Source organism: Dermochelys coriacea, chromosome 20 (assembly GCF_009764565.3).
Source record: "Dermochelys coriacea isolate rDerCor1 chromosome 20, rDerCor1.pri.v4, whole genome shotgun sequence".
Taxonomy (NCBI): Eukaryota; Metazoa; Chordata; order Testudines; family Dermochelyidae; genus Dermochelys; species Dermochelys coriacea.
This window is the reverse complement of record NC_050087.2, coordinates 9,669,377-9,692,068: the sequence shown is the minus strand read 5'-3', so window position 1 is coordinate 9,692,068 and position 22,692 is coordinate 9,669,377. Positions and strand designations below refer to the sequence as shown.

The following is a 22,692-nucleotide window of genomic DNA, read 5'->3' as shown; positions in this document are numbered from 1 at the left end:
CTAGAATACCCTAAGGAGTGACAGAGGGAGAAAGAGGGAGTGAATGAATAAACGAGCACAGAGAAGAAGGAATTACAATCTTCCCTGTTCTCAAAATTCTGGGTTTTCTCTTCAGGGCCTCTTTAGAACCTGAGGTGTACCCACCCCTTTAGGCATTCCGCTGCTCCTAATGACCCAGATGCAGTGAGCCCCCACATTAGAGTCCAGATAATGCTGCTGAGAGCTGCCAAGCCAATACCAGCTTCATTGCAGACACTCTATATGGGAATCACTTATTATGGGCACAGAAACGTTACACAAGTCATTATGTTTCACTAACCTGAGAATTTACCAATTCTGTTTGTCGTCTGGGCGCTTGCTGGTGGTAGAAACCAGAACATTCCAAGGAGGAAAAACACTTGAGAGAAGATGAACAAAATTTGTTTAAAATCTAAGATATGGCAATAAACAACACAGGGAGACATTACTAAATAAAGGAGTCTAAGCACCTTTGTATAAGTCTGACCCTAATCTCAGTTACACTGGTGTCAATTTGGAATGACTCCATTGATTTACTTTTATTGGCGTTATCCTGGATTTATCCTGGGACTTAGGAGATCAGAAATAGGATCAGGGCATTGGACCTCATTGATGTGGGGAGAATGGAAGGTAGACACTGGATTTTTCCATTCTAGTCTCATCCTCTGATACTCTGTAGGAGGCAGCTGGGAGGCTGGAGTCTGAGTGGCTTCTCAATGGCCTGGGGCAGGGTGTCGTGGAGTCACAGGGTCTGGTCTATGCCGCAGCCTGTAACCAGTCCCTTTGGAGAGATCCCTGTAGTGTGCTGGGCCCCAAGAACCCATACAGTTCCACAGGGACAGACCTGTGGCCTCCAAAACTAGGCCTTTGGGTGCCAGCAATCCTCATCATTTTCCATGGCTCCCTGTAGAAAGTCCAGCAGAGCCAGACTCCAGTGGGAGGTTTGTTCTTTACTCCTTCAGGGAACAATGCTCTCAGTGAGTATTTTTAGTAATGCCAGGCCGCCTTTTCAAAATAAGGTAAGAATGTATTAGCCACCTGGCATACAGAATCCGACAGTCCTTACTTTAGCATAGAGAGGCACAGCTTAAGACATGGTCCATGCTGACCAATGCCAGGGCTCCCATGGGCCAGGCTGCTGAAGGAACAAACCATCTTGGCGCTTTCTCACCATCTCTGTTCCTTTAGCTCCAGGTGTGTTTCCTGTGTCTCTGAAAGCTCAGCTCTAAACCCAGCCACCTGTCACCTTTCCCCTTTGTTCTCCCGCTCAGTGCATCTGGTTTGCGGCCCTGCAAGCCTCCAGGAAATCTCCTTCCTCTCAGCTGTTGGTCACAAAGAGTGAATGTCCCGGCCACTCGGGTTTCTGCTGTCTTTTCCAGACCCGCCATTCACAGATGTAAACTTTCTTTACTTAGTTTGTTAATGAGTCTGGTCTCCAGCCAGACTGCTGAGTCAAATACCACATCACGTCCCTTTACGCTCAATGCACAGAAATGCAAAGGCCAGAGGGAAACTGAAGCATGCACGGGAATCATCAATCATTACCAAAATTCCCACAATCACCACACAGGGCGTTCCCCCTTTACCCTTGTCATTTGGGTTCTGTCAGATATAACCTTCTCCCATCTGTTCCTCATGGCTCAGCATGCCCAATGCTAAGCAAGGAAACAAACACATGCCCTAGAGAGGGGCAAGATGCACAATAAGTTTGCAGGAGAGCATGTATCTTGCTAACCTGTTTAGCCAACAGTTGGTGCTACAACTGCTCTCTGTCCACCTGTAAAGCCCAGCTGGTAACAGAAGGTACATCTACACCGCGCAGCAGACTGCAGCAGCAAGGCTCAGAACCCAGCTCAACAGACTCGGGCTCGTGCTCCTGTGCTAAAAGGAGCTGTGTACACAGAGCTTTTAAGTTGTGGGTCGCTTGGACTGGAGGTCAGGCTCTGAAGTGTAGGGAGGGGGATGTGCCTCAGCTGGTCCAAACCACAACTTAAAAGTGCTATCTGCACAACTATTTTTATCATGGTAGCACAAGCTCGAATCTGTCAAGGTGGGTTTGGAGGGTCCCTGCCACAGGCTGTGTAGATGTACCCTGATAGGCCAGGGAACCGCCGAAATACCTGAGGACAGAACCCTTCTAATTTCCCTTCCCTGGGATCTCCAGTAAGTTGCCAGCTGAGTACTCCCAGGTATTCAGAGGATAGCGGCTTGCCTGCCACACTCTCCCATACATCGTGGCTCTGTCATTACTAACTCGGTTCTACTTACTTGGAGGAAACGCGAAGCCTCTGCATCCCATGGCTGCTCAGAAGACAAGCTCTGGGATTCTGATTCTTACAGCTTCCTTATTAACTGAAACAAAACCAAAAGCAGAACCGACACACACTCGGTCACAGCATCTTCCTCTTTAGTCCCCTTATCTCTGGAAACAGAATCTTTGGGCCAAGTTCACCTCACTGAAGTCAGTAACTGATCCCACTAAGGGTGTGGGCCCTTTATTATCTTCCCTCATCCCTGCAGTGTGCTAGGTGCCCTCACAGGGCAACAGGGAATCAGACAGTCCTTATGCTGCAGTTTACACTCTCATGGGAGATCTGACACACAAGGTAAGAGTTGTATACAATTGATGCTTAAATAAGATGAGCAAACAAGGGTTACAAAACTAAGATCAGACCATTACTTATCTGTAACACATGTCCACTTCCTCCCCAGCTCTTTCAAGGTCCCCCCACTCCAACCACTTTCTACCCTCAAGTAACACACACTAGGGAAATGCAATTCTTTAGTTATTTTCACATAAGAGAATAAGAATCTACTACTGCTGCACACTAGAGAAGCACATCCTTTAGCTAAAGAGGTACAAGGTTCATGCTTTTAGTGCAGAAGATTCTCGGTACAATCCCTGCTGGTGACCCACAGTGGAATTTAAATAGCTAAATTCACTCCACACTGCAACCCAACAGCCACCTCTCTCTCTCTCTCTCACACACACACACACAGCAGGAACACACACAGCCCTACCTCAGAAAGAGTCTTATTTCACATGTACAAAATGGAAAATGAGTGCCTAGAAAGGATGAATGACTGCCTTTTCCACAGAAAAGGATCTGGAGGTTATAGTGGATCACAAACAAAAATCTGAATCAACAATGTACTACTGTTGCAAAAAAAAAAAAGCAAACATAATTCTGGAATATATTAACAGGAGTGTTGTAAGCAAGACATGAGAAGTAATTCTTCCACTCTACTCAACACTGATAAGGCGTCAACTGGAGTAGTGTGTACAATTCTGGGCATCACATTTCAGGAAAGATGTGAACAAACTGGAGAAAATCCAGAAGAGAACAATAAAAATGATTAAAGGTCTAGAAAACATGACCTGTGAGAAAAGATTGAAAAAACTGGGGTTGACTAGTCTGGAGAAGACTGAGGGGAGGGGAGAATATGGGGGAGACACACATGATAACAGTCTTCAAGTACATAAATAGGAGGGTGATAATTGTTCTTCTTAACTACTAAGGACAGGGCAAGAAGCAATAGGCTTAAATTGCAGCAAGGTAGATTTAGGCTGGACATGAGGAAAAACTCCCTTATTGTAAGGTTAGTTAAGCATTGGATCTAATTACCTAGGGAGTTGTGGGATTTCCATCACTGGATGTTTTTAAGAAGAGGTTAAACAAACACCTGTCAGGGATGGTCTAGATAATATTTAGTCCTATCTTAGTGCAGGGGAACGGACTAGAAGACCTCTTGAGGTCCCTTCAAGTCCTACATTTCTATGATTCATCACTTCTGACTTCAGAGGCTTCTAGGGCTGTAAAGGCAGTATGTGACATTCTGTACCTCGGGGGAACACTCTGCACCCCCATGTTCATCCTTATAAAATGATTGTGTGGTATCCATTGCAAAGTTTGTCATGTCAGGTGTCTTCGGAAGGCTCATGATTCACTGAGAATTTTTGTTATAGTGATGTTATAGTAATTGTTGTTACAGTAATGTTATAGGTTATAATTTCATGTATATAGTTATAAGGCTGAAAATGTGTCCTCATGGCTTAAAGCAGCCCAGGCAAAAATCTTAAAGAGCAGAGGGGCAGTTCACACCTCATCAGGGCAAGTATGGGACAAACCCAGCCCAGCTTCACAGGAACAAAGGACACTGGCATAGACAGCAACAAAGGATCTGTCGGGAGGAAACACAAGGAGGCGGGTGCAACTGGGGAAGAGGGGGCCTCCTGATTCATACTGAGAAAGCAGGGCAATCAGCTAGTTATCTTAGGTGCATGTACACGAATGCAAGAAGCCTGGGAAACAAGCAGGAAGAATTGGAAGTCTGGCACAGTCAAAGAGATATAATGTGATTGGAATAACAGAGACTTGGTGGGGTAGCTCATGTAACTGGAGCACATCATGGATGGGTATAAACAGTTTGGGAAGGACAGGCAAGGGAGGAAAGGTGGAGGAGTTCCACTGTATGTAAGAGAGCAGTATGATTGCTCAGCGCTCCAGTATAAAACTGGAGAAAAGCCTGTTGAGAGTCTTTGGATTAAGTTTAGAAGTGAGAGCAATAAGGGTGATGTCATGGTGGGCATGTGCTATAGACCACCGGACCAGGAGTATGAGGTAGACGAGGTTTTCTTCGGATAATTAACTGAAGTTTCCAGATAACAGGCCCTGGTTCTAATGGGGGACTTCAATCACCCTGACCTCTGCTGAGAGAGCAATACACCAGTGCACAGACAATCCAGGAAGTTTTTGGAGAGTCTGGGGACAACTTCTGGGTGCAACTACTGGAGGAAAAAATCAGGGGCCGTTCTCCTCTTGACCTGCTGCTTACAAACAGGGAAGAATTGGTAGGGGAAGTAGAAGTGGGTGGCAACCTGGGCAGCAGTGACCATGAGATGGTTGAGTTCAGGATCCTGAAAAAAGGAGAAAAGGAGAGTAGCAAAATACAGACCCTGGACTTCAGAAAAGCAGACTTAGACTCCCTTAGGGAACTGATGGGCAGGATCCCCTGGGAGGCTAACATGAGGGGGAAAGGAGTTCAGGAAAGCTGGAGCTGTATCCCCCTTTTTTAAAGGAGGATTTTAAAGGAGCCTTATTGAGGGTGCAGGAACAAACCATCCCAATGTGCAGAAAGAATAGCAAATATGGCAGGCGACCAGCTTGGCTTAACCGTGAAATCTTCGGTGAGTTTGAGCACAAAAAGCTTAGAAGAAGTGGAAACTTGGACAGATGACTAGAGAGAAGTATAAAAATATTGCTCAACCATGCAGGGGTGTAATCAGGAAGGCTAAACCACAACTGGAGTTGCAGCTAGCAAGCGATGTGAAGGGTAACAAGAAAGGTTTCTACAGGTATGTTAGCAACAAGAAAAAGGTCAGGGAAAGTGTAGGACCTTTACTGAATGGGGGAGGCAACCTAGTGACAGAGGATTTGGAAAAAGCTGAAGTACTCAATGCTTTTTTTGCCTCGATCTTCACAGACAAGGTCATCTTCCACACTGCTGTCCTGGGCAACACAGTATGGGGAGGAGGTGAGCAGCCCTCAGTGGTTAAAGAACAGGTTAAGGACTATTTAGAAAAGCTGGACATGCACAAGTCCATGGGTCAAGATCTAATGCATCCAAGGATGCAGAGGGAATTGGCTGATGTGATTGCAGAGCCATTGGCCATTATCTCTGAAAACTCGGGGAGGTCCCAGATAATTGGAAAAAAGCAAATATAGTGCCCGTCTTTTAAAAAGCGAAGGAGAACTTGGGGAACTACAGCCTCACCTCAGTCCCTGGAAAAATCATAGAGCACTTCCTCAAGGAAACCATTTTGAAGCACTTGGAGGAGAGGAAGGTGATCAGGAACAGTCAACATGGATTCACCAAGGGCAAGTCATGCCTGACTAACCTGATTGCCTTCTATGATGAGATAACTGGCTCTGTGGATATGGGGAAAGCAGTGGACATGATATATTTTGACTTTAGCAAAACTTTTGATATGGTCTCCCACAGTATTCTTGCCAGCAAGTTAAAAAAGTATGGATTGGATGAATGGACTATAAGGTGGATAGAAAACTGGCTAGATTGTCAGGCTCAATGGGTATTGTTCAACAGCTCAATGTCTAGTTGGCAGTCGGTATCAAGCGGAGTGGCCCAAGGGTCGGCCCTGGGGCCAGTTTTATTCAACATCTTTATTAATGATCTGGATGATGGGATGGATTGCATCCTCAGCAAATTTGCAGGTGACACTAAGATGGGGGGAGAAGTAGATATGCTGGATGGTAGAGATAGGGTCCAGAGTGACCTAGACAAATTGGAGGATAGGACCAAAAGAAATCTGATTAGGTTCATAAAGGACAAATGCAGAGTCCTGCACTTAGGACAGAAGAATCTCATGCATCGTTACAGGCTGGGGACTGACTGGCTAAGCAGCAGGTCTGCAAAAAAAGACCTGAGGATTACAGCGGATAAGACGCTGGATATGAGTCAGCAGTGTGCCCTTGTTGCCAAGAAGGCTAATGGCATATTGGGCTTCATTAGTAGGAGCATTGATAGCAGATCAAGGGAAGTGATTATTCCCCTCTATTCGGCACTGGTGAGGCCACATCTGGAGTACTGTGTCCAGTTTTGGGGCCCCCACTATAGAAAGGATGTGAACAAATTGGAGAGAATCCAGCGGAGGGCAATGAAAATGATAAGGGATCTGAAGCACATGACTTACGAGGAGAAGCTGAGGGAACTGGGCTTGTTTAGTCTGCAGAAGAGAAGAGTGAGGGTGGGATTTGATAGTAGCCTTCAACTACCTGAAGGGGGGTTCCAAAGAAGATGGAGCTCAACTGTTCTCAGTGGTGGCAGATGACAGAACAAGGATCAATGGTGTCAAGTTGCAGTGGAGGAGATTTAGGTTGGATATTAGGAAACACTGTTTCACTCACAGGCTGGTGAAGCACTGGAATGTATTACCTAGGGAGGTTGTAGAATCTCCATCCGTAGAGGTTTTTAAGGCCCAGCTTGACAAAGCCCTGGCTGGGATGATTTAGTTGGTGTTGGTCCTGCTTTGAGCAGGGGGTTGGACTAGATGACTTCCTGACATCTCTTCCAGCCCTAATCTTCTATAATTCTATGATTCTCGAGTGAGTCACCCCCCCATTCCTTTGGTCGGTTTGGGATTGAAATGAAGTAATGCTCACCTGACTCTGAAAGAGGGGGGCAAAGCCAAGAGGGAAGAAAGAATGTGATAAAAGGAAGAGACATTTGCCATGCTCTTCCTCTCTCTTCCACTTCCATCTAGAGACATCACCACCAACTGACTGAAGCGCTGATCAAAGGGCAGATCATGGCTGGTGGGCAACCAGTCAGCCTGTGGTGAGAAGCATCTAAGTTTGTAAGGGCACTGAAAGTTTTAATATCATCTTAGAAAGCTTTTTGCTTTTATTTCATTTGACCAAATCTAACTTGTTATGCTTTGACTTATAATCACTTAAAATCTATCTTTGTAGTTAATAAATCTGTTTGTTTATTCTACCTGATGCAGTGTGTTTGATTTGAAGCATATCAGAGATTCCCCTTGGGATAACAAGCCTGGTACATATCAATTTCTTTGTTAAATTGACAAACTCATATAAGCTTGCAGCATCCAGCGGTCATAACTGGACACTGCAAGAAAGAGGTTCCTGGGGTTGTGTCTGGGGCTGGAGATATTGGCGAGTGTCATTCGGTTGCACAATCCAAGGAGCAGCTTACATGCCAGAGGCTGTGCGTGAACAACCCAGGAGTGTGGGTTCTCACAGCAGAGCAGGGTAAGGCTGGCTCCCAAAGTCAAAGATTGGAGTGATCTAGCAGGTCACCAGTCCAGATAACACCGGGGGGAACATCACAGCTTGTTACTCCAAGTGGAGTTCACACTTGAAGCACTGATATTTGTGATTTTAAATGAGTCTTAAGAGCAGTGGCTAAGAATGGTCAGGAGGAGGTCACAGTTCTGTTATTTTCTGTTTACTTATTTAGGGAAAGGGAAGTTGGAACAGAAAAGCAGGAAAATGACTACCAGTGAGGCAGCTAAAAAGCTAGAGCTGGCCAGACTGGAAGTGGCAGAGAAGGAAAAGGACCGCAAGTCTCAAATGTAGCAGGCAGAAATGAGGCTCAAAGAAGCAGTGGTAGCCAGGGAAATTATGGAGGCAGAGGCAGCCAGAGAGGAGGCTGCACACAGAAGGGCCATGGAAGAAAAAGAGAGAGAGAGAGAGAAGAAAGAGAAAGAGAAAAAGAGCAAAAACATCAACTGAACCTTCTAGAGAAGCAGAACCAGAACCCCCCTGACCCCAATGACTCCCATCACTCCAAAAATCCACAAACAGGAACACTTATGTCCTGCATATAGTGAAGAGGATGATATTGCTGAATATCTGACTACCTTCAAAAGGTTGTGTGTAATACATGAAATCCCTGATAAGAGAATTCATACCCTGATTGCAAAATTAACTGGTAAAGCTCAAAATGTATTCAATGGAATGCCTATTGAAGATGCTTTAGACTATTGTAAAGGTAAAGATATTGTTTTGCAAAGTTTACAGATTACCCCAGAGTTAAATTAGGAGATCTTAAGAGGAATATTGGAATGAGTAATGAGGATATGTAAACAAAATGAAAGATTTGTTCGGAAAATGGGTGAGGGGTAAAGAGGTGGCAAGTTTTGAAGGAATGTTTGATCTTTTTGCTCAAGAGCATTTCTTAAGCATATGTAAGGCTGAAGTAAATCAGTGTCTATAGAACAAAGATAAGAACATGGAACATGGCTGTGGATGAGATGGCTTTTTTACCCGATGCCTTTGAACAGACTCAGGCATCTGAGGGCAGGCCACAGAAAGAGGGTGTCACAGGGCAGCATAAGTTTCCTTCCCCTTGTCCCCACGCCCTGTGCTTGGGTTGGCAAAAGAAAGGGTCTCAGACACCTCTTGCAGGTTCTTCACCTGTGTTCTTTTATTTACAGTGGCAGTACAGTCCCACTTCCCCCAACACTGATCCCTGCTCCTGCTCCGACCCCTCGCCCGAGCCCGAGCCCGAGCCCTCCTGCCAGACTAGCCTGCCCCACTAAGCTCTTCCCTGGGTTTATATTTTTTCCCAGTCAGCAACCCAGCTGGTTCCACTTGGCTCAGCAGATTACACTGAGCCTGCCCTCATTAGGGCCTACAGCTGGGCTCCCAGCTAAGGGTCTTGGCCTATGTTCCTAACCACCCTACAGGGAAGCAGGGTCTTTAGCAGGGCATCCAAATTTTATACCTCTGCCCTGCAACAGAGGGGTTTAAAACTGGTGGGAAGGGAAGATCCCATTTTGTCCCTGGGAAGAGACAAGAGATTAGGAGCCTAAACATTCTCTTACCCAGAAACATTCCTCTAACCTTCACCCAAATCTCCTGTAAAAGTAGATGAGCCTAAAAGATGCTATCAGTGTAATTCCACTGATCACCTGAGGAATAAATGCCCTGTGCTAGGAAGAAGCAGGCAACCAATAGCTCATGTTAGTTCTGCTGTCCTCAACACAGAAACCTCCCAAGCAATTGAAACCTATCATATTGATTCTGTGAGGTTAGCCTCTGCAGAACCAGATATGGAGCATGTTAAGGCTGTCCAAGTTGATGGCAGGGAATACTTGGGGCAGAGGGATACAGATCTCTCTGGTTAAGCAGAGTGTGGTCCCAAAGGCCAGTATGCTACCTGGCCAAATTACAGAGATTGTGAGGGTGGGTGAAAGCAGATTCCTCATACCACTAGCTTAAATCCAAGTGGTGTGGGAAGGTTTGGAAAGTGTTTTGACTGTGGGGTAATAGAACACATTCTAGTCAACCTGCTTCTTGGTCATGATCTTTACCGTGTAGCTCAGGCTAAAGTATTTGCCTGCAGCAGGAAGGAGTTTTATGCTGGAACACCCTAGGGAAAAGGTCTCAGGAACTGCTGAGAGAATGGGAGAGAGTCTGCTTGGTTCTTCTGCAGCAGGGGGAAGCCATATGCTTCTAGGTGGGAGGGTGGTTGAGAGCAACTCCTACACTGCAGCTGGGGGCAACACCACATCAGGAAGGGATGGGGGTGTAATGCTTGTCAGGGAGAGAACTGTCCAGGTTGTTAGCTGCCAGCAGGTTGCAGCTGAACCAGAGATAGACCCAGCTCAACGGAGCAGAGAGAAATGTGTCCCAGAGGAGAGCCCAGAGAAGGGATGGAGAATCTCAGAAACCACTGAGGTGGGTGAGGATTCCTGTGACTCTGTAACACAGCGAAGCAGGGTGCTTCCAAGTATGGAAGAGGCTGAGACTAGCTCCTTTCCAGCAGAAGGCAACATGCCCTCAGGCGCAGGGGTAGGAGAGGTGTTGTCAGTGATTAAGGAAACTTTCCCAGTTTTTAGCTGGCAGAGTATTGCAGCTGAACAACAAACAGAACCTTTCATAGGGAGCACAGAGAAATGTGTCTTAGGAGGGGGCCCAGAGGGAGAAACTGGGGAAGGAATAATGGGGGTACAGGAATGTCTCCTCACTAGTCACTCGGGGCAGGATGCCCAGGACACTAGGAGGATGACTAGGTCAGTATCTATGCACCCAGGCACTCAGCCTGTGACCCAGGTTTTGAGAAGGAACTGTGTAACTGACCTCCTGGAGGGGAGCAGTCACACAGCTGACTTCTCAGGGACAGAGAAAGGGGTGGCGGAGGGTACCCCAATCCAGGTCCCTGTTTTTCAGGATGCTATTTCTGATAACAGGTTTCGGAGTAGCAGCCATGTTAGTCTGTATTCACAAAAAAGAAAAGGAGTACTTGTGGCACCTTAGAGACTAACAAATTTATTTGAGCATAAGCTTTTGTGATTTTTTCAAATGCATCCGATGAAATGAGCTGTAGCTCACGAAAGCTTGTGCTCAAATAAATTTGTTAGTCTGTAAGCTGCCACAAGTACTCCTTTTCTTTATTTCTGATAAGTTTTTGGAAAGTAACTGTGTCTCTTTAAATCAAGATGCAGCTCCAATGTCCATGATAACAGAGGAGTTGGGACCAGGAAATTGCCAGGGGATAGTTTGCTGGAATACAAATGACCCAATTGACAGAGAAGGGTTTTTTTTCCCCTCAGACTGGTGAGAGATAGGGAGCACTTACGGTGTCTCGGCTGCCCAAGAAGGGTTTTATTTGGTGTATGGACCCTCAGTGGTATTAGTAATATGGAGGGAGACTTAGCATCTCTCCCTCCAGCCCAGGGAGGGGTGAACATTGTGAGCCCCAGTGCCGTCGTGGGCAGCATAAAATCTCAAGTGACAAAAAAGACATTAAGAGCTGTACTAATAAATTGTAACAAAAAAGTTATAAAGGTAAAAAAAAATTCATAAAAAAATATTCAGGTGGTATTTTCTATGTAAAACCCAACTCTGAAAAATATAAGAGTGTTGGAAAATAGTGGTAGCACCTGTGTAAAAAGTGTTTTAAAAAAAGCAATCCAAAAATAATACTTGGTTCACAAAATTACTGCTTTTAAACAAATCTTGCTCTGGTAAACCAAACTCTGAAGGATATAGAAGTTTGGGCAGTGTAGTATTTCTTGTAAGTAATATTGTGGTGATTTTACAATTTTAAAAGAAATGTTTAAGGAAAGGGACTAGGAGGGTTGGGGGCTAGTTAAGGAGCCCACCCTCCTTGCTAAATTGGAAATGAAACAATGTACCCATGGAAAGAAACGGTTAGGCGAGAAAAGCAAGATCGGGCCCGAACAAGCAGGCAGGGAGCAAATAAAGAAATTGGAAAATAGGTTGGAAGCCTTGAGGGCATAGTGGCAGGAGTAATAAAAGCAGTAAGAACAGGCATGGAAAATTCAAATCCCTAAAATAGTACTTGGAATGGTAAAATCTAAGTTAATGAAGGTGTCATTTTGGGAGATAAGCAAGTGATTTAAGGAAAGAGAGTGAGAAGTTAACTCTGCAAAGGCTGGAGGGAATTAAGCAGTTAACACTGTAACAGTGTTAAAAAGGAAAAGTATTATAGAAAGAAAATTCCTGGTTTCTTTGCAGCCACTCTGAAGAAAAAATGGGTCCTTTTCCAAAAAAAGGTCTGTAAATAATCCAGGCAAAAAAACTATCTAATTAAAATCATTTGACTATAAACAATTTAGTCAAATTTGTCAAAAAAAATATAAGGGGGTTCTATTAAAACTTAACTGCCACAGGAAAACACAGAGTAACCCCAAAAGGAGAGCTGGATTTTCTGCATATGTACAGTCCTGGAGTTGGCCCAAAGGGCCAGTCAGTGTGCAGGATCCCCCTGAATACCATCTTGCCAGACCCTGTCTCAAACATACAGCTAAGGGTAAGCATAAAATCCCTCCTTTATCTGTAAGGGGTTAAGCAGCTCAAATAACCTGGTTGGCACCTGACCAAAAGGACAAATAAGGAAAGAAGATACTTTCAAATCGAGGGGAGGGAGGTTTTGTTTGTGCTCTCTTTGTGTTGTTCCCTCTGATCAGAGAGAGAGATCTAGCAGGTAACAAAGCTCCTACTGAATGATGCATCTAATATTACACAAATTGTAAAAAGAAAAGGAGTACTTGTGGCACCTTAGAGACTAACAAATTTATTAGAGCATAAACTTTCGTGAGCTACAGCTCACTTCATCAGATGCATTTGGTGGAAAAAACAGAGGAGAGATTTATATACACACACACACAGAGAACATGAAACAATGGGTTTATCATACACACTGTACACAAATTGTAAGTAATAGCAAGGAAATGTGTTAGATTATCTTTTGTTTCAGCTTGTGAATTTTCCCTATGCTAAGAGGGAGGTTTATTCCTGTTTGTAACTTTGAAGTTGAGCCTAGAGGGGAATCCTCTGTGTTTTAAATCTTTTTATTACCCTGTAAACTTACCTTCCATCCTGATTTTACAGAGGTGCTTCTTTTACTTTTTTCTTTATAATAAATTTCTTCTTTTAAGAACATGATTGGTTTTTAGTGTCCTAAAAACCCAAGGGTCTGGTCTGTACTTTTATTAAAGACAATTGGTTGGTATATTATTCTCAAGCCTCCCCAGGAAAGGTGATGAAGGGGTTTGGGGGGATATTTTGGGAAAATAGGAACTCCAAGTGATCCTTTTCCTGAGTCTTTGTCTAAATCACTTGGTGGTGGCAGCAATATCATCCAAGGACAAGGAAAGGATTTGTGCCTTGGGGAAGTTTTTAACCTAAGCTGGTAAAAATAAGCTTAGGGGGTCTTTCATGCTGGTCACCACATCTGTACCCCAGAGTTCAGAGTAGGGAGGGAACCCTGATACCCTGAGCGATGAAAATTCCAGAAACATGATTAAATTAAGAACTCACACAGAGGGGAACACTGGAGGGAAAGAAAGGCCAGTGACTGATTACATGGGAGAGAGTCAAAGGACACCATGGGAAATGAACAACCTAACTTCAAACAAGAATATCTGAACAGAGAGTGTGATATCATAAACATACTTGTAAATGCACATCTGAAATACAAATTTTGGTACTAATGTTAAGTTTTAGAGATGTCAGGGTTCCTTCCCCACTTTGAACTCTAGGGTACAGATGTGGGGACCCGCATGAAAGACCCCCAAAGCTTATTTCTACCAACTTAGATTAAAACTTCCCCAAGGCATCAAGTTTTGCCCTTGGATTAGGTAAACGCTGCCACCACCAAATGATTTAACAATCAGGGAAAAGACCATGTGGAGTTCCTATTTCCCCAAAATATCCCCCTAAACCCTTACACTCCCTTTCCTGGGGAGGCTAGAGAATAAACAAGATGAGCACAAACCAGCCTTGGATTTTTAAGACCCGAAAAACCCAATCAGATTCTTAAAAAACAGAATTTAGAAGAACAAAAGAGGATAAGAGAACAACTCTGTAAAATCAGAATGGAAGATAATCTTACAGGCAGTCAGATTCAAAACATAGAGAATCCCTCTAGGCAAAACCTTAAGTTACAAAAAGACACAAAAACAGGAATACACATTTCCTCCAGCACAGCGAATTTCACAAGCCAAAACAAAGAAAACCTAACACATTTTCTAGCTAGATTACTTACTAACTTTACAGGAGTTGGAGGGTTTGCATCCTTGATCTGTTCCCGGCAAAGATATCACACAAACAGACAAAACCCTTTCCCCCCCCCCTCCAGATTTGAAAGTATCTTGTCCCCTCATTGGTCATTTTGGGTCAGGTGCCAGCCAGGTTACCTGAGTTTCTTAACCCTTTATAGGTAAAAGGACTTTGCCTCTGGCCAGGAGGGATTTTATAGCACTGTATACAGAAAGGTGGTTACCCTTCCCTTTATATATATGACAGGAGACAAGAATTTTGACATGGATGTTAAATCTTATGATAATGCTACTTTTCAATTAATACCTGTAAACAGGGTTAAAGCTTATCACAGCAGAGAAACCATAACAAACCTGGTTTGCTATATGTGAATGGGGAAACTGAGGCACACCGCCTGATGGCCTTGATGGCTGGGTGCCAAGAAAACTATAACACAAACTGCCTTCAAGTTAGTCAGTGACTAACCCTCTTGCAGTAAACTAAGGGGGGAGGTGTGACATTCTCTACCTCGGGGGAACACTCTGCACCCCCATGTTCATCCTTATAATATGATTGTGAGGAATCCAATGCAAAGTTTGTCATGTCGGGTGTTTTCGGAAGGCTCATGATCCCCTGAGCATTGTTGGGAAAATGATGTTATAGTAATTGCTGTTACAGTAATGTTATATTTCAGAGTAGCAGCCGTGTTAGTCTGTATTCGCAAAAAGAAAAGGAGTACTTGTGGCACCTTAGAGACTAACAAATTTATTTGAGCATAAGCTTTCGTGAGCTACCGCATCCGATGAAGTGAGCTGTAGCTCACGAAAGCTTATGCTCAAATAAAATTGTTAGTCTCTAAGGTGCCACAAGTAATGTTATAGTAACATTATAGGTTGTAATTTCATGTATATAGTTATGACGTTGCAAATGTGTCCTCATAGCTTAAAACAGGCCCAGGCAAAACTCTCCAAGAGCAGAGGGGCAGTTCACACCTCATCAGGGCATATATGGGACAAACCCTGCCCAGCCTCACAGGAACAAAGGACACTGGCATAGGCAGCAGCAAAGGATCTGTCGTAAGGAAACACAAGGAGACAGGTGCAAGGCAATCAGCTAGTTATCTTAGGTGCATGTACATGAATGCAAGAAGCCTGGAAAACAAGCAGGAAGAGCTGGAAGTCCTGGCACAGTCAAAGAACTATGATGTGATTGGAATAACAGGGACTTGGTGGGCTGGAGCACTGTCATGGATGGGTATAAACTGTTCACGAAGAACAGGCAGGGGAGGAAAGGTGGAGGAGTTCCACTGTATGTAAGAGAGTGGTATGATTGCTCAGAGCTCCAGTATGAAACTGGAGAAAAGCCTATTGAAGCAGGATACCCCTCACAGCTACTCCTGTTGCTATGCAGCCAACACATTATCTCTTGATCATGGCTAGATGTGCAATTTTGACAGAGAATTTCAGGTTCAAATTCTCAAGACAGAGGGGGCTGTGAAGTCCAGTGAGAAAGGAAGAAATTGGTGTCAAGATAAATGAGAAGACGCAGGGTATTCTGAGAAGAAAGACTTTTCCTGTTTTCAGTTTCAGCGGATAGGATCTTATGACACAACAGGGCCCACTGTCTGCTTAATTTCCTTTTTAATTTCTCACTAACAAGGTTGCTGCAAGGCTTAGAATTCCAAAACTCATCCTCTTCTGATAGGCCCTGAGCATCCATGGGAAGCCTTGTATTCTCTTCAGGTACATGGGACAAACTCAATGAATTATGGAGCCATGACTCTACAACTAAAAACTAACCTAGGGACAGATTCTCTGGAAGGGATGTGACACTCTGTACCTTGGGGGAACACCCAGCACCCCCATGTACATCCTTGTAAAATAATTGGGTGGTATCCAATGCAAAGTTTGTCATATCGGGTGTCTCAGAAGGCTCATGATGCACTGAGCATTGTTGTTATAGTAATATTATAGGTTATAATTTCATGTATGTAGTTATGAGGCTGAAAATGTATCCTCATGGCTTAAAATAAGCCCAGGCAAAAACTCTCCAAGAGCAGAGAGGCAGTTCAAACCTCAACAGGGCATGTATGGGATGAACCCAGCCCAGCCTCACAGGAATAAAGGACTCTGGCCTAGGCAGCAATGAAAAGATCTGTTGGACTTTCGAGTGAGTCACCCTCCTGCCTTTGGCCAGTTTGGGACTGCGATGAGGTAATGCTCACGTGATTCTGAAGAGGGAGTGTGTGAGGTACAAAGCCAAGAGGGAAGAAAGAACATCATAAAAGGGAGAGATGTTTGCCATGCTCTTTCTCTCTTCCATCTACATATACAGACACCACACCAAGTGACTGAAGCGCTGACCAAAGGGGAGAGTCTGGCTGAGGAGCAGCCAGCTAGCCCATAGTGAGAGGTATCTAAGTTTGTAAGGACATTGAAAGTGTTAAAATCAGCTTAGAATGTTTTGTTTTTATTTAATTTCACCAAATCTGACTTGTTATGCTTTGATTTATACTCACTTAAAATCTATCTTTGTAGTTAATAAATCTGTTTGTTTATTCTACCTGAAGCAGTGCATTTGATTTGAAGCATGTCAGAGTCTCCCCTTGGGATAACAAGCCTGGTATATATCAATTTCTTTGTTAAATTGACAAACTCATATAAGATTGCAGCATCCAGCAGGAATAACTGGATGTTGCAAGACGAGGTTCCTGCAAGACGAGGATGCTGCAAGACTAGGGTTGTGTCTGAGGCTGGAGATATTGGCTAGTGTCATTCAGTTGCACAATCCAAGGAGCAGCTTACATGCCAGAGGCTGTGCGTGAACAGCGCAGTAGTGGGGGTTCTCACAGCAGAGTAGGGTAAGGCTGGCTCCCAGAGTCAATGATTGGAATGACCTAGCAGATCACCGGTCCGTATAACAGCGGAAGGGAACGTCACAGTGGCGCAGTGAGCAGGGTGTAAGTACGGCTTTTTACTCCAAGTGAAGTTCACACTTTAAGCACTGATATTTGTGATTTTAAGTGAGTCTTAAGTGCAGTGACTAAGAACAGTAAGGAGGAGGTCACAGTTTTGTTATTTTCTGTTTACTTTTTTCGGGAAAGGGAAGTAGGAACAGAAAAGCAGAAAAATGAGTGAAAGCAGTGAAGCAATTGCGAGGTAGGATCTTGTTAGGCTGCAGTCTGCAGAAAAGGAGAGGAAGCACCAGAGATTATTGCAGCTGAAAGAACTGGGGATAGAAGAAAAAGAGAGAGAGTGAAAACGCCAATTGGACCTGTTAGAGAAGCAGAACCAGAGGCCCCCATCCGCAAGTATTCCCATCACTCCAAAAATCCACAAATGGGAAAACTTATGTCCTGCATACAGTGAGAGTGATGATATTGCTGAATATCTGACTACCTTCAAAAGGCTGTGTGTAATACATGAAATCCCTGATGATAAGAGAATTCATACCCTGATTGAAAAATTAACTGGTAAAGCTCAAAATGTATTCAGTGGAATGCCTATTGAAGATGCTTTAGACTATTGTAAATGTAAAGATACTATTTTGCGAAGTTTTCAGATTATCCCTGAAACATATAGAGTTAAATTTAGGAATCTTAAGAGCGATATTGGTATGAGTAATGGGGAATATGTAAACAAAATGAAAGATTTGTTGAGGAAATGGGTAAGGGGTAAAGAGGTGGCAAGTTTTGAAGGAATGTTTGATCTTGTTGCTCAAGAGCATTTCTTAAGCATATGTAAGGCTGATGTAAAGCAGTGTGTATGGGACAAAGATGTCAAGTCTGTAGACGAGATGGCTTTTTTAGTTGATGCCTTCTAACAGACTTGGGCGTCTATTGACGGCAGGCCACAGAAAGAGGGGTTTAAAACTGGTGGGAAGGGAGGATCCCTTTTGCCCTGCGAAGAGAGAAGTGGGATGGGAGCCTAAACATTCTCTTACCCAGAAACATTCCTCTACTGGTAATGCCTATCCCAAATCTCCTGTAAAAGCAGAAGAGCACAAAAGATGCTATCAGTGTAATTCCACTGATCACCTGAGGAATAAATGCCCTGTGCTAGCAGGAAGCAGGCAGCCAGTAGCTTATGTTAGTTCTGCTGTCCTCAACACAGAAACCTCCCAAGCAATTGAAACCTATCATATTGGTTCTGTGAGGTTAGCCTCTGCAAAACCAGACATGGAGCATGTTAAGGCTGTCCAAATTAATGACAGGGAGTACTTGGGGCAGAAGGATACAGGGGCCCAGATCTCTCTGGTTAAGCAGAGTGTGGTCCCAAAGGCCAATTTGCTACCTGGAAAAATGGCAGAGATTGTGGGGGTGGGCAAAAGCAGATTCCTCATATCACTAGCTAAAAGCCATGTGGTGTAGGAAGGTTTGGAAAGTGTTTTGACTGTGGGGGTAATGGAACACCTCCTAGTCGACCTGCTTCTTCGTAATGATTTTTGCCGTTTAGCTCAGGTTAAAGTATTTGCCTGCAGCAGGAGGGAGTTTTATGCTGCAACACCCTAGGGAAAATGTAAAGTCTCAGGAACTGCTGAGAGAATGGGAGAGAGTCTGAACCAGAGGCAAAACCCAGCTCTAGGGAGCATAAAGCAATGTGTCCCAGAGGAGAGGCCAGAGAAGGGGCAGGGGGTCTCAGAAACCACTGAGGTGGATGAGGATTCCTGTGACTCTGTAATACAGGGAAGCAGGGTGCTTCCAAGTATGGGAGGGGCTGAGACTAGCTCCTTTCCAGCAGAATCATAGAATATCAAGGTTGGAAGGGACCTCAGGAGATCATCTAGTCCAACCCTCTGCTCAAAGCACTACCAAGCCCCAACTAAATCATCCCAGCCAGGGTTTTGTCAAAACTTTAAAAATCTCTACGGAAGGAGATTCCACCACCTCCCTAGGTAACCCAATCCACTGCTTCATCACCTTCCTAGTGAAAAAGTTTTTCCTAATATCCAACCTAAACCTCCCCCACTGCAACTTGAGACCCTTACTTCTTGTTCTGTCATCTGCTACCACTGAGAACAGTCTACATCCATCCTCTTTGGAACCCCCTTTCAGGTACTTGAAAGCAGCTATCAAATCCCCCCTCATTCTTCTCTTCCGCAGACTAAATAAGCCCAGTTCCCTCAGCCTCTCCTCATAAATCATGTGTTCTAGCCCTCTAATCATTTTTGTTGCCCTCCGCTGGATGCTTTCCAATTTTTCCACATCCTTTTTGTAGTGAGGGGCCCAAAACTGGATACAGTACTCCAGATGAGGCCTCACCAATGTCGAATAGATGGGAATGATCACATCCCTCTATCTGCTGGCAATGCTCCTACTTATACAGCCCAATATGCCGTTCGCCTTTTTGGCAACAAGGGCACACTGTTGACTTATATCCAGCTTCTCATCCACTGTAACCCCTAGGTCCTTTTCTGCAGAACTGCTGCCTAGCCACTCTGTCCCTAGTCTGTAGCAGTGCGTGGGATTCTTCTGTCCTAAGTGCAGGACTCTGCACTTGTCCTTGTTGAATTTCATCAAATTTCTTTTGGCCCAATCCTCTAATTTGTCTAGGTCCCTCTGTATCCTATCCCTATCCTCCAGCGTATCTACCACTCCTCCCAGTTTAGTATCATCTGCAAACTTGCTGAGGGTGCAATCCACACCATCCTCCAGATCATTAATGAAGATATTGAACAAAACCGGCCCAAAGACTGACCCTTGGAGCACTCCGCTTGATACCGGCTGCCAACTAGATATGGAGCCATTGATCCCTACCTGTTGAGCCCGATGATGTAGCCAGCTTTCTATCCTCCTTATAATTAATTCATCCAGCCCATAGTTCTTTAATTTGCTGGCAAGAATACTGTGGGAGACCCTGTCAAAAGCTTTGCTAAAGTCAAGGAATAACATGTCTACTGCTTTCCCCTCATCCACAGACTCAGTTATCTCATCACAGAAGACAATTAGGTTAGTCAGGCATGACTTGCCTTTGGTGAATCCATGCTGACTGTTCCTGATCACTTTCCTATCCTCTAAGTACTTCAAAACTGATTTCTTGAGGACCTGCTCCATGATTTTTTCAGGAACTGAGGTAAGGCTGACTGGCCTGTAGTTCCCCGGATCCTCCTCCTTCCCTTTTTAAAAGATGGGCACTACATTAGCCTTTTTCCAGTCATCCGGGACCTCCCCCAATCACCATGTGTTTTCATAGATAATGGCCAATGGCTTTGCAATCACATCAGCCAACTCCTTTAGCACCCTCGGATGCATTGCATCCGGCCCCAGGGACTTGTGCTCATCCAGCTTTTCTAAATAGTCCTGAATCACTTCTTTCTCCACAGAGGGCCGGTCACCTCCTCCCCATACTGTGCTGCTCAGTGCAGTAGTCCGTGAGCTGACCTTGTTCGTGAAGAGAAAGGCAAAAAAAGCATTGAGTACATTAGCTTTTTCCACATCCCCTGTCACTAGGTTGCCTCCCCCATTCAGTAAGGGATCCACACTTTCCCTGATCATCTTCTTGTTGCTAACACCTGTAGAAACCCTTCTTGTTACTCTTAACATCCCTTGCTTGCTGCAACTCCAATTGTGATTTGACCTTCCTGATTTCACTCCTTCATGCCTGAGCAATATCTTTATACTCCTCCCTGGTCATTTGTCCAAGCTTCCACTTCTTTTAAGCTTCTTTTTTGTGTTTAAGATCAGCAAGGATTTCACTGTTAAGCCAAGTTGGTCGCCTGCCATATTTACTATTCTTTCTACACATCGGGGTGATTTGTTCCTGCAACCTTAATAAGGATTCTTTAAAATACAGCCAGCTCTCCTGGACTACTTTCCCCCTCATGTTATTCTCCAAGGGGATCCTGCCCATCAGTTCCCTGAGGGAGTCCAGGGTCTGTATTCTGCTGCTCTCCTTTCTTCAGGCACAGGGGCAGGAGAGGTGTTGTCAGTGATTAAGGAAACTATCCCAGTTGTTAACTGGCAGAGTATTGCAGCTGAACAACAGACAGAACCCTTCATAGGAAGCACAGAGAAATGTGTCGTAGGAGGGGCCCAGAGGAGGAAACTGGGGAAGGAATGTCTTCTCACTAGTCACTCGGGGCAGGATGCCCAGGACACTAGGAGAATGGCTGGGTCAGCACCTGTGAACCCAGGCACTCAGCCTGTGACCCAGGTTTTGAGAAGGAATTGCATAACTGACCTCCTGGAGGGGAGCAGTCACACAGCTGACTTCTCAGGGACAGAGAAAGGGGTGGCGGAGGGTACCCCAATCCAGGTTCCTGTTTTTCAGGATGCTATTTCTGATAAGTTTTTGGAAAGTAACTGTCTCTTTAAATCAAGATGCAGCTCCAATGTCCATGATAACAGAGGAATTGGGACCAGGAAATTGCCAGGGGGTAGTTTGCTGGAATACAAATGACCCAACTGACAGAGAAGGAGGTGTTTTCCCCCAGGCTGGTGAGAGACAGGGCTTTGGTAACATGTAACCAAACATGTAATATGTTGATCCCCATCCACAGGTGCCACCCCTGCAGCTCCCATTAGCCACAGTTACTGGCCAATGGGAGCTGTGGGGGTGGCACTTGGGGCGGGGGCAGTGCACAGAGTCCCCTGGCTTCCCCTAAACGTAGGAGCTGGAGGGGACACATGCTGCTGCTTCTGGGAGCCTTGGCACGTGGTGCGGCCTCTGACCCCCCCTCCACAGCTGGAGCCCCGGAGTGGGGCAATCTCCAGACCCCACTCCCCAGCGGGAGCTCGAGGAATGGATTAAACTGGCTGGAGGTCCGGATGCGGCCCGCGGGCTGTAGTTTGCCCACCCCGATCTAGCTAGATCAGCAATTCTCAAACTGTGGGTCAGGACCCCAAAGTGGGTTGTGACCCTGTTTTAATGGAGTCACCAGGGCTGGCATTAGAGTTGCTGCCACCCGAGGCCCACAGGCGAAGGTTCAGAATAAGACAGTCCCTCATCCCAGACCTGAGAAACAGGACAGGTCAGATTTACCATTTTCCCTTGAAAATCAGAATTCAATCCTTGCTTTTCAGAAGTTAATGGAAGTTTCCTAGGCTGAGCAGCTTCATGATTTATTTAAAACACTGAACTGATTATGTCTGGATAATCACTAGGATGAGTCACAAGAGCCTGTGTTCTAACATCTCACAGTGATAATATCCAGGACTTGCTAAGTCATCTAACTCAGAGAGGCTGAGATCAAAACTTTGAATTCCATCAGTGAAACTACCTTCTCTTTTCTTTGTTTACTCACTCAACAAGGGATTGAAATAAAGTTCCTGGCTTTGCAAGAACTTTTCAGCTATACACAAGCAATTTAAAATGGTCTTGGGTCTTAACCATGGTATGGGGCTTTGTAAATAGGAATTGCCACACCAGAAATTCATCTAGTATGAGTCACTCATACTTCTTGTGGCACAGCACCCTCTAGGACAACTTTGTGGAAGAGCAGCACACGTGGCCCTAACACTGGGGAGAATATGGCCCAGTACTTTAAGAAGTTGTTCCTGGTTTTATATTGTTTCTAATAATTAAAAAGCAATTTATAATTGTAAGCAGGCATGCTGGGGCAAATATTATTGTGTAGCAACCATGCATGGAGGAGGTCTGAGGCACAAAGCCAAACAAAGCACATA

At 44.8% G+C, this 22,692-nt stretch overlaps 1 protein-coding gene and 1 long non-coding RNA gene across 7 annotated transcripts in view; one reads left to right on the top strand and one right to left on the bottom strand.

The window, feature by feature from the left end:
- The window catches only part of LOC119846000 (adhesion G protein-coupled receptor E1-like), a 32,448-nt gene extending 30,008 nt beyond the window's left edge, over positions 1–2,440 (bottom strand). For 3 of the 5 annotated variants that reach the window (XM_043506761.1, XM_043506762.1, XM_043506763.1), the window contains exons 1-2: positions 2,287–2,440; positions 320–397 (exon numbers count right to left, since the gene is read on the bottom strand). In XM_043506761.1, coding sequence (XP_043362696.1) covers positions 320–397; positions 2,287–2,317 — 109 coding nt within the window. In that variant the 5' untranslated portion in view covers positions 2,318–2,440. Of the gene's footprint in view, positions 1–319; positions 398–1,563; positions 1,587–2,286 lie in introns of those variants that run through there. The other 2 variants (XM_038379061.2, XM_043506760.1) reach the window with 2 other exon arrangements.
- Positions 2,441–4,000: 1,560 nt separating this feature from the next.
- On the top strand, positions 4,001–16,214 carry LOC122458373. Of its 2 annotated transcripts, none has more exons than XR_006278393.1 (2): positions 4,001–4,022; positions 16,032–16,214. It is a non-coding gene; the product is annotated as an uncharacterized LOC122458373 (long non-coding RNA). The 2 variants fall into 2 exon arrangements; XR_006278392.1 differs by lacking the exon at positions 4,001–4,022 and adding an exon at positions 14,944–14,961.
- The last annotated feature ends 6,478 nt before the right edge of the window (positions 16,215–22,692 follow it).